The sequence below is a fragment of the Trichechus manatus genome, unplaced genomic scaffold (assembly GCF_000243295.1).
Source record: "Trichechus manatus latirostris isolate Lorelei unplaced genomic scaffold, TriManLat1.0 scaffold00199, whole genome shotgun sequence".
Classification (NCBI taxonomy): Eukaryota; Metazoa; Chordata; class Mammalia; order Sirenia; family Trichechidae; genus Trichechus; species Trichechus manatus.
In genome coordinates, this window is record NW_004444135.1 from 2,999,688 (window position 1) to 3,015,885 (window position 16,198).

The window sequence follows — 16,198 nt, forward strand, 5'->3', positions numbered from 1 at the left end:
GGGGAGGGGGGAGGGTTATTTACTAACTAGATAGTAGATAAGAATTATCTTAGGTGAAGGGAAGGACAGCACACACTACAGGGGAAGTCAGCACAACTAGACAAAACCAAAGCTAAGAAGTTTCCTGAATACAAACAAATACTTTGAGAGACAGAGTAGCAGGGATAGGGGCCTGGGGACCATGCTTTCAGGGGACATCTAGGTCAACTGGCATAACAAAGCTTATTAAGAAAATATTCTGCATCCTACTGTGGTGAGTGGCATCTGGGGTCTTAAAAGCTTGCAAGCAGCCATCTAAGATGCATCAATTGGTCCCAATCTCCTGGAATAAAGGAGAATGAAGATCACCAAAGACACAAGGAAAATAGTAGGCCGAGAGACAGAAAGGGCCATATAAACCAGAGACTTCATCAGCCTGAGACCAGAAGAACTAGATGGTGCCCGGCTACCACCAATGATTGCCCTGACAGGGAACACAACAGAGAGACCCTGATGGAGCAGGAGAAAGGTGGAGTGCAGAACTCAAATTCTAGTAAGAAGACCAGACTTAATGGTCTGACTGAGACTGGAGGAACCCTGGAAAGCATGGCCCCTGGCTTCTCTATCAGCCCATGTCTTAGTCATCTAGTGAGTGCTGCTATAACAGAAATACCACAAGTGGATGGTTTTAACGAAGAGCAGTTTATTTTCTCACAGTTAAAGTAGCCTAAAAGTCCAAATTCAGGGTGTCAGCTCCAGGGGAAGGATTTCTCTCTCTCAGCCTCCTCATCAGCGTTCCCCTGGACTAGGAGCTTCTCAGCACAGGGACCCCAGTCCAAAGGATGCACTCTACTTCTGGCACTGCTTTCTTGATGGTATGAGGTCCCCAACTCTCTGCTTGCTTCCCTTTCCTTTTATCTCTTGAGAGGTAAAAGGTGGTGTAGGCCACACCCCAGGGAAACTCCATTTACACTGGATCAGGGATGTGACCTGGGTAAGTGTGGTGTTACAATCCCACCCTAATCCTCCTTAACATAAAATTACAATCTCAAAATGGAGGCCAACCACACAATTCTGGGAATCATGGCCCAGCCAAATTGATACACACATTTTTTGGGGGACATAATCCAAACCATGACAGCGCAGAAATAAAACAATTTCTGAGGCCAACTCTTCGGACAGGGATTGGACTGGACTGCAGGACATAAAGTGATACTCGTGAGGAATGTGCCTCTTAGCTCAAGTAAATACAAGAGACTAAATGGCCAGCTTTAGTCCGGAGCTGAGATGGGAAGGCAGAGAGGGTTAGGAGCTGGTTGAATGGACATGGGGAATCAGGGCTGGAAAGGAGGAGTATGCTGCCACAGTATGGGGAGAGCAATTAGGGTCACATAAAAATATATGTATAAATTTTTATATGGGACACTAACTTGAAATATAAACTTCATTTAAACTACAACAATAAAAAAATAAAAAGAGATATAAGTGTCTCAGATCCCCGAACAATAAGTGAAGCAGGACAGAAAAGAAAGGATACATATCTCGTTTCCGGTAAATATGTGAAAGAAGAAAATCCCATCACAAGCACCTTGCCAGTCTACAGTCCATGACCTAATGTGGAAGACATAACGCCTTTGACCTCGGGTCTGGGAGGTAGATTTAACACTGCTGGCATAGCCTTATGAAGAAAGCAGACACGGGCTTTGTGGACACAGCATGACAGCTACATGAGGTGTGGTCTGTGAGAGAGTAGGAGACCAGAAGTCTCCATGCATGGGGTGTTACCAGCATTAACTGCGTGCACTAATAAAGATCAACTCACGGCATTACCATCCTGTCTGTGATCCACTCAGATGAAGTAATCCAAGGTCAAAAAAAAACCCATCCTTTTTACCCATCCCTGCCCTCGTGGACTCTCCTCCAAGAAACTACAACCACCACACCAACAACAATCAGACTTCGTTATTGTCCTTTCCGTGGGTCTCAGTAGGGTTTCCCCAGGAAGTTTTCAAAGTTGGTTCCATCACCCCTGAAAACAGTAATTTCTCCATATGACTTAAACATTCCTCTGAAGAGAAAGCAACAGGGAAAAGTATCAAAAACACATGAATTTGAGTCCTAACTTCCCTCTGTGAGCAGAGAGGACGTTTTATCAAACTGCAGGAGTCACCCAAAATGATATAACGACACATTTAAACATTTTTGGGGAATTCCAACCATCAGTGGTTCTGATGAAGCTGGGACAGCTCACTTAAAAACACATAATCTTTAAAAAGAAGTACAATCTGGGCCATAACCGATTGGCTGACTGTTCATTTCTTTAAGGACAGTGCTGAGGTAATCTGGAGGATTTTATCAAAGACTTTTTTTTATGGCTCTCCAGCCAAGACTTTTGATGGAAATTAAGGGGTGGGGGCTTCTAGCTCATTTGTTAGAAATCCGTGGTCACAAAGGTATATCATAGCACAGAATTTTTAACTCATCATTTCTCATATTTAAAAATTTGAGAGTTGCCAGTAGGCTGGGGGAGGGCAGAGGGATGAAGAGGTGGAGCTCAGGGCTTTTAGGGCAGTGAGACTATTCTGTTTGATACGGTAATAGTGGACACATGGCATTATGCATTTGTCAAAACCCAGAGGCCTGTACAAAACAAAGAGTGAACCCTAAAGTAAACTATGGATTTTGGTTAATAACAATGAATCAACATCGGTTCATCAATTCTAACAAACATACCACAGAAATGCTAATAGATGTTAGTAACAGGAGAAAGGGTGCCCAAGGGAAACGGGCGAAATAGCGCACATATGAGAACTCTCTACTTTCTGCACAATTTTTCTGTAAACCTAGAACTGCTCTAAAAAATAAACTCTATATAAAAAAGTTAAAAATAAATTACAATTTTTTAAAAATTTGAGAGTTAAAATTTTGCTATCTTATTTATAACAGACAAAAAGTGGCAAATAGGTTAAAATTTACTTTCAGTGTGTTTTATATAAACATGTAGCCTGGCAATACAGGAACTGCATGACTGAAGTCTCAAATGAAATGCACCTAAGTCTTTCCTCACTTAAACCTGTTACCATTGAGTCGATTCCAACTCATAGCAACCCTACAGGACAGAGTAGAACTGCCCCACAGAGTTTCCAAGGAGCAGCTAGTGGATTCTAACTGCGGACCTTTGGTTAGCAGTCGAACGCTTAACTACTGCACCACCAGGGCTCCTCAGTTACAGAATCCAATAAAAGACACCACAGTTGCGCCGTGCTAAGCAACGCCCAGCCAGATAAAACAGGTCACAGTGTTCTTTTAGGATCGCATTTTGGAAATACATGAAGACTTCAGCAAAAGACTTCAACATCTGCTAGAAAACTCACTTCCAACATTCTGCAATGACTTGGTCATAGCAGTTGCTGCCACATAGTAACAAACTTGTGGCTGAGAAACAGTGCTCTCTTTCCCAAGACAGAAGGTTTCAACGGCATTGTCCAAGCCTGGGTGAAAACATCCAAAAGTCTAGGCAAACAATCCTGGAAACAGAATGACTCATTCGGGTCATTCTTGTGGACTCAATCCATGATGTGGCCAGAGAACGGCAGGCACAGCAGATATGGCCTCTTTGCAACATAAGAATTGTGCTGCCATGTTGTGAGACTTGTTTGAGAGAGAATCTGTGGTCCTGCTCTGCTCCAGATTGTAAGGGCAGTCTAAATGAGTTCCCCGTGGCATATACTGTATGAAAACCAGTTTGGGACCCACCCTCCTGCCTCACCGTTATAACCGCCTCTCCACAGACTCCAGACTGTCTTCCTGCTGTTGTTTCAATGTTCAGCAGAGCCAAACTTCTGCTATCTCTGTACAAGTACACAGAGGAGCTGGACTTCAGTTCCCTGATGACACAATCCGAAAGCCAGACCCAGAAGGAAGCAGCAGCCGCAGCAAACACAAACCAGCCTGGGCTCACATGAAAGAACGCTGGTTGGGGTCCTTGCTGCTGCCATCTGGTTGCAGCCCTTTGCCAAGGGCCCGTGGTAACTGGAAATCCCGAGTTATGCAGTAGTTAGTAACCACAAGATCCACTAAAAACCCAGACGCTGGCATCTTTGACAAGAAGCTTAAATGAGCTGACATCATGTGTGTGGCTGTGAAACTGTCTATGGAATTCTAGGAGATGGAGGTGAAAAGGCCTCAAGGAAGTTTAGCAAGGGTAATGACAAGGGGATGTGACCACAGATCTTCTGAGACAGGTAGAACTTGGCATCATAAGAATTCAAGGGACAGCACTGTCTAGTGGATCTAAAACTTCTACTATCGGAGGACACTTCTTCCAGAGACACATCTTAAGAATCTTTGACAGCATCCAGTCCTAAAATCAGTACCAAAACAAACAAAAAAGGCAGTGAAAGTATGAAGAATGGCAGGAAACAGGAAAAAGGTAACTTTTTAAAAAAGACTACTATTAATCAGGGAGCCCTGGTAGCATAGTGCTTAAGAGCTCAGCTGCTAACTAAAAGATGAGCAGTTCAAATCCACCAGCTGCTCCTTGGAAGCCCTATGGGGCAGTTCTACCCTGTCCTACAGGTTTGCTATGAGTTGGAATCGACTCAATCACAACAGGTTTGATTTTTTTGCTTTATTATTAATCAGTGAATAATTGACATCAGAAATTATAATTACAAGATAATTATAATCACTAACACTCTAAGAATGGGAGACCTATGTTTATCAGAGCCAGTGGACTCGAGTCTAACTATGAGAGCCTAGTCCCTCATTCTAGTTCAACCTCCGGCTTCAGTGAGGAATAAGGTTAACCACTTGGCATCAGTGGTCTTCACGATTTAACTAAATATTGGAACTATCACAGGCCTTGTGAATGCAGGGCCCCTGTTTGTATAGATGAAGCCCTAGTACTCACAGAAATATCCACCACAACAATGTAGCATAAAGTACAATTTGGATATCCACCACAATGATGTAACATAAAGCACGATTTGGTCCCTATAAGTTGGAACTGACTTGATGGCAACGGGTTTGCTCTATTACATATAAAATCCCAAAAGTACTCTGAGGGACCAAATTACTGGGCTGAGGGCTGTGGGGACCATGGTCTTGGGGAACATCTAGCTCAACTGGCATAACACAGTTTATAAAGAAAATGTTCTACATTCTACTTTGGTAAGTAGCATCTGGGGTCTTAAAAGCTTGTTGGCCATCTAAGATACTCCACTGGTCTCACCACGTCAGCAGCAAGAGATAATGAAGAAAATCAAAGACACAAGGGAAAGATTGGTCCAAAGGACTAATGGACCACAACTACCCTGGCTTCCACCAGACTCAGTCCAGCACAACTAGATGGTGCCAGGCTACCACCGACTGCTCTGACAGGGATCACAATAGAGGGTCCTGGACAGAGCAGGAGAAAAATGTAGAAAAAAATTCTAACACACAAAAAAAAGAGCAGACTTACTGGTCTGACAGAGACTGGGGAAATTCCAAGAGTATGGCCCCCAAACACCCTTTTAACTTAGTATTGAAGTCACTCCTGAGGTTCACCCTTCAGCCAAAGATTAGACAGGCCCATAAAACAAAAAGAGACTTAATAGGCACAACAACCCAGGGGCAAGGATGAGAAGGCAGGAGGGGACAGGAAAGCTGATAATGGGGAACCCAAGGTAGAGAAGAGGAGCGTGTTGACACTTCGTGGGGTTGGCAATCAAAGTCACAAAACAATATGTGTATTAACTGTTTAATGAGAAACTAATTTACTCTGTAAACCTTCATCCAAATCACAATTTAAAAAAAGAAAGAGAAAAAAAGATCCTTGTAGATTGAGTCCTGCCTCATTAACATAATTGCCTCTAATCCTGCCTCATTAACATCATAGAGGTAGGATTTACAACATATAGGAAAATCACATCAGATGACAAAATGGTGGACAATCACACCATACTGGGAATCACAGTATAGGGAAGTAGACACACATTTTTGAGGGACAGAATTCATAACAACTAGTTTTTTGCCCTCCAGTTCTGTATTTTCAGGAGAAGCCAAAATTACTAATACTAAACTGGACATGCTCTCAAACTTCTCCAGGATGCCAAGCAAAGGGGTGACTAAGCAATTAGCCACTTAATCATATTAACAGAGAAGTCGGGCAGAATAATTTGGAGCACATGGTGAATAATTTGGCCTGATCATTCATTTGGGATGTTCACCTTATACATACAAACCTGAACTTAATTTTCCTTTCATTTTGTGCATCATTTCAGACTAGGCATGGTGTTCTCAAAGAATCAGAAGGATTTATCTATGACAAGCAGGAGTGGATAACCAATTCTGATGATCATTTTAGAGGAAAATGTCATGACTTTGAGATTTATTTTAAATCTATTTGAAAAGCTACTTTAATAGAATCATAACAACTAATGTAATGTGCAATCTGGATTGGATCCAAAACCATAATTTTTAGGGGGAAGGAGAAGCTAAAAAGATATTACTGAGGCAACTGGCAAAATAAGAATATGGTCTGTAGATGAAATAATGGTGTCGTGTCAATGTGAATTTACTGATTTTGATAACTGAACTGTAGCACGGAAGAGACTGTCCTTGCTCTTAGGAAGTACACACTAAAAAATCTAAAGAGGCATCCTGTCTGCAACTTACTCTCAAACAGTTTGGAACAAAATAATGCATGTATATATCAAGAGAAAATTATAGAGGAAACGTGGTAAAATAATAACAACTGCGGAGTCTGAGTACAGGGTACAGGAGTTCTTCGTACTATTGAAACTTTTCTGGAAGTCAGAAGTAATTTAAAAATAAAAACTTGCAGAAAACTTTTAAAGCTATTTTAAGCCAACTTAATATGATATAATAAATTGTATATCTCAGTTAGTTTTAATATTATATTAACCAGGAGAACACTACTTGAGTTTTATTTAATTATAAAAATCATTGACTCTCAATCAAGGTTAGAAGAGAACTAACAGACCAAATATCTCAAACATCCACATTTTCCAATGTAACACTATAAGAAATTAAATAATATAAAAATAATCAGAGTACAAATCATGAATCATGCACAGAAGAGTTTGTTAAATACCTTGAATTGCTGTTGATCTCCACCCAGCCCAGTTTCCATGACACATGAAGCAAAAGTCCACCAATTAATGTCTGCCACCTGCAACAAGTAAGCACCAATGTGAATTTAACAAGAGTGCCATGTTCTCAAACACCAGGCAGCCCCAGCAGATTTGATGACTGACACAAACACATTCAATCCTTTTTAAAACTCTTTTCTCCTACTCTTTCCTAATTATGATCCCATTTCTCACATTTTTCCTTCTCAATGTCTACTATTTCCTTGAGTCTAGTTGTTTCAGTGAGCGCTGACATTGATGTTCTTCTCTTCTTACTCTAGACTTCTCCTGAATAATCTTACCTGCGGCCTCTGCTTCTCCCACTGCCTCTGCACTGATGATTCCCAAATCCCCACTCTCACCCAAATACCACCACTCTGATAGCCCACAAGCTCCCAATCTTAACATGCCTAAAACAGTAACTTGAATTTCCCCCTCCCCATCCTGATCATCCTCCTAATATCCTTAATCAGCAAAACAAGAAAGCTAAATGTCATCCTAGCCCTTCCTCCTTACTTACCTCCTCCACTAAGTCACAAAATCCTATTGATTTTAGCCCGGTAGTGACTCTCAAATCTGAACCCATCTCTTCCATCCCCTCTGCCTCTACTTTGTGCTATCTCATCATCTCACACTTGGACCTCAGCATTAGTCCCCTAACTGGTCCCCCCTCTCCAGGGTTGTCCCACACCATTCATTTTCTATCCTGTAGTGACAGAATTCATCCTAAAATGCAAATTTAATTGTGTGGCATGCTTGTTTTAAAAATGGTTATTCTCAATACCACTCCTGGGTATTTACCTCAAAGACTTGAAAGCAAGGACTCAAACAGATAATTGTATACCAATGTTCATTGCAGCATTATTGACAAAAGCCAAAAGATGGAAACAATCCAAGTATTCAACAATAGATGAATGGATAAACAAAATGTGTATCTATACAATGGAATATTAGTCAAAAGGAGAAATAAAGTCCTGACACATACTACAACATGGGTGAACCTTGAAAACGTGCTGAATGAAATAAGTTAGACACATAAACACAAATATTGTATGATCCCATGTATATGAAATATCTAGAATAGGTAAATGTATAGAGACAAAAGTTTATTAGTGGTTACCGGGGCTGGGGGAAGGGTGGAATGGGGAGGTATTGCTTAAGTGGCACTGAGTTTCGGTTGGAGTGATGAAAAACTTTTGGGAATGGTTAGTGGTGATGGTTGTACAACATGGTGAATGTAATCAGTGTCAATGAATTATACACTTAAAAAAATGGCTAAAACAGCAAAAATTTTGTTATATATATTTTATCACAATAAAATTAAACAAACAAAACAAAACGGTAGATTCTTCCCCTTGCCATAGGCAGCAGTTCTTGGCCTCTTTCTGGGATCATGACATTTGCGTGAGACCCTCCGTAAGCCCACAGAGTTTAGAGGCCTCATTAAGGACAGTACAGGTTATAAACACCCTGCCTCTTCCACTCCAGAAAACATATCCCAGTGACAAATGAGTAAGACATAATTTTATATGCATAAAGCATATAAAGGCCTATATATTGGCTTAACTTCATTCTGTTCCACTCTAATTGCTTTTTTATTTTAGGTGAATCATTCATAAATTTCAAAACCTTATTTTTAGTTCTAAATGACTTGCAACATTTCACCTCAGAAGTAATTACAACATGTCCATGTATTGTGACACTACAGTTTGAGAACACCTGGCCTACAGAAAAAGCCACGGGTGTACATGTATGTAACCCCTCTGGGACCTGCCCCTGCCCCTCTGCAGGATCAGCTCCTATCCATCTGCCACCGGCAGCAACATTCCAGCCACACTGAACACCCACGACCTCTGGAATGTGCCAGCCATTCCGTACTTCCAGGAGTTTGCACATGCTATCCTCCTGACCAGAGCCCTGGTGGCGCAGTGGTTAAGCACTCAGCTGCTAACCAGAAGGTTGGTGGTTCAAACCTACTAGACACTTCATGGGAGAAAGATGTGGCACCCTTGAAAACCCTACAGGGCAGTTTACTCTGTCCTGCAACAACGGGTTTGGTTTCGGGTTTTAGCCTCTTGACCCGCAGTGCTCTCCCCATCTTCTATGTGTGTCGGTGAACACCAGCTCATCCTCTGAGACCCAGGTTTTCTGTCTCCTTTGTAAAGCTTCACTGACTCAACCAAGCAGAATTCACTGTCCCTCCCAAGTGCTGCCTCTGTGCTACTTACATCATCAGTGCACTTATTACACCACACCACAGTTTACTTATTTTTATCTAGATTGCAAAATCCTTTAGAATTAGAATAAGATTATGCTTATACATGGAGCCCTGGCGGCACAGTGGTTAAGAACTTGACTGCTAACCAAATGGTTGGCAGTTCAAATCCACCAGCCGCTCCTTGGAAACCCTATGAGGCAGTTCTACTCTGTCCTATAGGGTTGTTATGAGTTGGAATTGACTCCATGCCAACAGGTTTTGTTTTTAGTTTTATGCATATACGTGGAACGTAGCAGGCACTCAAGAAAGGAACCATTGAATAATGGGATGGATAAATAAACAGATGAATAAACCAGATGAATCTCCAACCCTTAAGCACAGACGAGCCTCAAAGTTAGGAGCAGTTGAGAGTTCTTTACAATCTGTAGCTTTTACAAAAATATTGGGTCTCTAAAACCCCGAGACAAGCATTTTTATCACAAGAGCAATTATTTCATCCAGAAGTAGTATAAAGGGAAATTTAGCTATACATTGCCTTTATAATGACAGATATTTATATGCTGTTACATATTCTGTACACAGTTAGCAGGCTGTCTAAGGCTACACAGCAAGGGCAATATTTTTATTCTAGTTTTTTTGAACTTGTGTAATTCCCTTCTTTGTTTTTTATTCCTTTTCTATTTAGCAAACAGAACAAATCCTCAGCCTTTGCTGCATGCCTATTTTGGAGAGCATGACTTAATTTTCTCTTTCAGCAATTTAATTCTTTCAGCCCCCCAGAGTCTCAGCAATATGTCTTTTAGAAGTGCTCCCAAGCCATGGTTTTCCACAAGGTTATTTTCTACAAGTCGTAAAAACCAGCTCTGAGGTCATATGAGGGATTGAATGAAGATTTAACCATTTATTTACCACTATTCACTGAGCAAGGAGCCCTGGTGGTGCAGTGGTTAAGCACTCAGCTGCTAACCTAAAAGTCGGTTGTTTGAATCCACCAACCACACTGTAGGAGAAAGACGTGGCAGTCTGCTTCCGTAAAGATTGCAGCCTTGGAAACACTATGGGGCAGTTCAACTCTGACCTATAGGGTTATTATGAGTCGGAATTGACTGGACAGCAGCAGGTTTATTCACTGAACAGTGAGTACGTAACAGGTGGCAGGAGCAACACTAGGTGTTGGAACTAAATAGTGAACAGGCAGACATGGTCATGCATGGTCTAGAGCAGTGGTTCTCAAGCAGGCAATTTTTCCCACAAGGAACATTTGGCAATGTCTGGATGCTGCTAAACATCCAACAATGCTCAGGACAGCCCCCAACAACAAAGAATTATCCAACTCAGAGGTGGGGCCAAGATGGCGGAGTAGTCAGACACTTCTGGTGGTCTGTCTTAAAATAAAGACACGAAAAAACAAGTGAGTCAATTATCTATGACAATCTAGGAGCCCTGAATATCAAAGGCAAAGTTGAGGAGTTGGACTAAGTGGCAGGGGGAGAGAGAAACTATTCAGAAGCAGTGAGGAGTTGTCAGACCTGAACCAGCAGGAGCCACAGGCCTTCAGGTCGGATCAGCTCTTGGGGCACGGTGAGGCAAGCAGCAGTGCTCTGGAGGCGTTTTCCACATCAAGAGAGGCCCAGCCGCAGAGAGTCTACTCGGACATCCAGAACCAGTGAGAAGCAGCCCTCAACTGGCGAAAGATAACTACTTGCGTCTGGCCTACCGTGCGAATCAAAAACATCCCCCTTTGGGCAAAACCTCTCTCCCATTTACCTCACTGCTCCCTGCTCTGCACTGGGTCTGGGATGGCTTCAGCAACTGCCGAGACCCCTGGGCTGGAAGTAGGACATGTCACACACCCTGAGCCGTTCCCCCAGCCTTGGACAGGGAACAAATTAACAAACAGGGAAAAGAAGCCAGAACTCAGGATAGGCACAGCTCCTTTGCCTAGGCACAGGCATAAGGGGTCCACGGACTTCAAGTGCCTTTCTCCCTACAGAGACTTGTGTGGGCCCATTTCAAGAGCTTAGGCCCTCATTACCACAGGACAACAGGATATATACTTGAAGTCTAACTTTAACTTGTTAAAGTTGTGAAGTGGCAAGTTCATGACACTTGCCACTGATCTGCCCATTAAGTAGGGTCTTCACCTATCCACATCAGGGGCCTGAAGACTGGTGGCTCCACCCATTCCACCTAGCCACCTTCGAAAGGGGCCCAAGAATAGGCGGTGCCCCCCAGTCCTTATAACCAACAGCACTGGGTGCTCATAGTCTAGCTGCAAAACCCACCCATCTACGTGCTGTAGGGAACAGGGACATGCGTTCCTCCTGGACACCTGAGGGTGGCCGTTGGCCCCCTGTCTTGCTCAGCCTATGTCCTCCTGCTGCAGCTGGAAGCCTGTGCCTACACCAATCACCCACGCCTGTCTAGAACTGTGGGTAAGAGCCTGCACCACATACTTGGTGGCTGACTACCTGGACACCTGAGCTGAATCCATACAGGAGGAGTGGGCAGACTCCTGGGCTCACATACTTAGTGGCAGCTCTGGCCACCTGGTGGCAGGACATTGGAGCTTCAGAGGCACGGGTGATTGGGCTAGCTCACACGAGCAGCCTATTTGGGCATATCAGAACAAAGCAAAACGAGAAGCTAGGACACACTAAGCATAAAGTAAATAAACATAATAACTTATTGATGGCTTGGAGACACCACTCAATATCAAATCACATAAAGATGTAGACCATGATGGCTTCAGCAAGCTCCCTAAAGAATCTAGAAATTTTCCAGAGGAAGAAAATTTCTTAGAATCACCAGAGGCAGAATACAAAAGATTAATATACAGAACGCTTCAAGAGATCAGGAAGGAAATTAAGCAAATAGACACGCAATAGATGAACTTAAGAAGACTAGAGAAGAGCATAACGACAGTAACTAAACAGGCTGCAAGAATCCATACACAGACAGCAATCAGAAATCCAGAAGATTAACAATAAAATTTCAGAATTAGACAACTCAATAGAAAGTCATAGGAGCAGAATTGAGGCAATGGAAGTCAGAATTAGTAAGAATAAAAATAAAGCAATTAACATCAACTTATTTGAGGAAAAATCAGATAAAAGAGTTTTAAAAAATGAAGAAACCCCAAGAAATACGTGAGATTCTATCAAGAGGAATAACCTACGAGTGATTAGAGTACCAGAGCGTGGGGCAAGGAGGGGGTGAGTAACAGAAAATACAGAAAGAATTCTTGAAGATTTGTTGCCAGAAAACTTCCCTGATGTTGTGAGAAGATATGTATCCAAGATGCTCATCGAACCCCACATAAGGTAGATCCCAAAAGAAAGTCACCAAGACATATGACAATCAAACTTGCCAAAACCAAAGACAAAGAAAGAATTTTACAGCAGCTAGGGATAAACGAAAAGTTATCTACAAAGGAGAGTCAGTAAGAATAAGCTTGGACTACTCAGCAGAAACCATGCAGGCAAGAAGGCAATGGGATGACATATATAAGGCCTTGAAGGAAAAAAATTGCTGATCAAGAATTATATATCCAGGACTTCCAGCAACATGACGCTCTAGGCAGAAACACCACACCATCCCGCCACAGCAAAGATCCAAAAAACTAAGCCAAACAGAGAAAACAGCAATCCTGAAACCCTAAAACATCAAATGAAGAGATAAAGAACTCAGCCAAGGACCAAATGGAGTGAGAAACTGACAGAGAACAGAGAGCGAGGAGAGATTTATGCAGAGGTCCCCTATCAGCTAAGGCAGGGCAGATCCGCCATCTTGGACTCCAATCAGAGACCAGCAAATAAGGGGTATGAGAAAGCAGCTTCATGGAGCTTCCAGCAGGAGACAGAACAACTGGTAACTGACGATATACGCTTTCCCACGCCCCACCTTCTTCACCCCCACTTGGCCTCCTCTGCTTCCCGAGGCCACAGTCTCTTGGCTGGGAAGCACCGGCTGCTTGGATTCCACCCGCCTGCACTGGCCGACTCCCTGAGTGCCATTTCTTGGCTGCTGGTGTTGCCTTTTTCCGCTTCTTTTGATTTCTTCCTTACTTCTCACCACCTCCCCCTCCTTTCACTCAAATACCTGGCTCTGTGCGCCATCTTTGCTTCTTCGTAAGGGGCCGCAGAACTTTGTTCGAGTGTGGAACTGCTTCCCAGTCTGTGCTGCTACGCCAGTGGGATCCCGGGGCTTATTTTTTGTTTGTTTGCTTTGAATTGTTTGGTTGTTTTCTTTTTCTTTTCTCGAGTTGGGAGCCAGTTCTGGCTGGGCAGTGCTACACAGCTTGGGACCTACCCCCTCAGCTTGCACAGACGTGCAGAGGGATCCCCGAGGACATTTCTTTCTTCTGGTTTTTTTTTTTCCCCTGTTTTTTGGGGGGCTTTTCTTGTTCTTTTTTTTGTTGTTGTTTTGTTTCCTTTCCCTTTTCATCTTTCTTCATTACTCAGTTTCTCGTCTCTCTATACCTTCCTTCTCTTCCTGTCCCCTGAATACCTGGCGCTGAATACCTCTATGCCTTCTAGCCAGGCTGTACTTCCACACCTGAGAACAACTGCCTCAGACCTCGTAGCTGTACCAGTGGGATCCCTGGGAGCTTTACTGTTCTTTTTTATTTCTCATTTTTATTTATTTATTCTTTTATTTTTTTTTCCTCTTCTTCCTCTTTTTATTTTTCTACATTTAATAGTCTCTCATCTCCACACTCCAACGGCAAGCTCCCCTAGCACTCTTTTCTGTTTGTTTGTATGTTTTTGGCTCCTGTTCCTCTCTCCTCTCTCCCATACCCATCTTAGCTCCACACATCACAATCTCCCCACTCCATCCTGCCTACTTGCACTGTGCACTTACCATCACACCACCAAGTAGCACAAGCACAGCCTACCGGAACCTGCCCTGCACTGATTACTGACCTGCCCTGTTGGCTGTAGTAAGGGCCACAAACAACCCATCCCAGAAACTCCTCTTCAGCTAGACCTGCCCTGCTGTACCATATCTGAGCAACTGACCTTGCCAACTGGAGAAGGAGGTGAAAAGTATCATGCCCACAGACGAGCAAACAACAAAGAACACACAGCCTGCCTGCTCAGACATAGCCAAATAAAAAACAAAAAGGACAAAATAAACAAATCTGCAATCAATAAATGAGAAAAATAACTACTGAATGCCCCAAAGACAGCAGACAATATCAAAACACTTACAAAAACAGGACAGGATGGTTTCAGTAGGCGTCCAAAATAAAACACCAAATGACTTTCCAGTGGAAGAAAAGGCAATAGAATTACCTGATAGGGAATTCAAATCTCTAATACTCAGAATTATCCAAGAGTTAAAGCAAAAAGCAGACAAAAATGAGGAAAAAAACAGAAAAATTCATAGAAAAGGCAGACAAATTCATCTAAAATACAGACCAAAAAAATGGAAGAATTAAGGAAAATAATGCAGGAACAAACTGCCAAAATAAATTCACAACTAGAAATTAAACAAAAACAACAATTAGAAATCCAAAAGATAAAGAAGATTTCAGAAATGGACAATGTCATAGAAGGACTGAGGAGCAGATTTGAAACAGTGGAAGACAGGATCAGTGAATTGAAGACAAACACGTGGATACAACTCTGTTCGAGGAAAACTCAGAAAAAAGGACAAAGAAAAATGAAGAGACCCTGAGAATTACATGGGATACTAGCAAAAGTAAAAATTTGGGAGTGATCGGAGTTCCAGAACAGGGGGAGAAAACAGAAAACACAGAGAGAATCAGTGAAGAACTGCTGACAGAAAACTTCCCCAATATCATGAAAGATGAAAAGCTGGCCATCCAAGAAGCTCAACAAACTCCATATAGGATAGACCCCAAAAGAAAATCACCAAGGCATATCATAATCACACGCGCCAAAACCAAAGACAAACAAAGAATCCTGAGAGCAGCTCGTGAAAAACAAGAAGTCACATACAGAGAAGAAACAATAACACTAAGCTCGGATTATTCGGCAGAAACCATGCAGGCAAAAAGGCAATGGTATGACATATAGAAACCTTGAAAGGAAAAAACTGCCAGCCAAGAATAATATATCCTGCAAAACTCTTGTTCAAATATGATAGTGAAATTAGGTCATTTCCAGATAAACAGAAATTATGTAAAAACCAAACTGAACTCACAAGACTTATTAAAGGAAGTTGTTCGATCTGAGAACAAATATCAAACCACAGGCTGAATATAGGATGCAGGATTGTACTAGCCAGATACCAACCTAGGAAATGAACTCTTAAAGAGTATGCAAAACCAAAAGAATTACAAAAGAGAACCAGAGAGGTTAATCTGCAAATGACAATAGCATCAGAACAATAAAAGAGAGAATAAACGGTGTAGGTACAGAACCTTCTAATGGAGATGAAGTCAAACGATACCAATTAATAATAGACTGGTACAAATCTAGGAAGATAAGGGTAAATTCCAAGGTAACCACAAAAAAGTTAACAAACCTATTCATCAAAATAAAGAAGAAAAACATAAGGTCTCAGTAAAAACAAAAGAAATGAAAAAAAAAAAACCACAAACAAAAGGAACTCAGCACAGGAGAGTATGAGGAAAAAAGAAAACATCAGCACCCCCCAAAAAAAAAAAAAAGCACTACAAAATGCAATCCCACTCCTAGGAATATATCCTAGAGAAATAAGAGCCGTCACACCAACAGACATATGCACACCCATATTCATTGAAGCACTGTTCACAATAGCAAAAAGATGGAAACAACCTAGATGCCCATCAACAGATGAATGGATCAACAAACTATGGTACATACACACAATGGATTATTATACAAAGATAAAGAACAATGATGAATCTGTGAAG

At 42.1% G+C, this 16,198-nt stretch overlaps 1 protein-coding gene across 1 annotated transcript in view; it reads right to left on the minus strand.

Annotated features, from left to right (window-relative positions):
- Positions 1 to 16,198, minus strand: part of TMEM241 (transmembrane protein 241) — a 216,929-nt gene that overhangs the window by 180,515 nt on the left and 20,216 nt on the right. Inside the window, exon 3 of the mRNA XM_023742057.1 lies at positions 7,079 to 7,156. Within this exon, the coding sequence (XP_023597825.1) occupies positions 7,079 to 7,156 (78 nt within the window). The remainder of the gene's footprint in view (positions 1 to 7,078; positions 7,157 to 16,198) is intronic.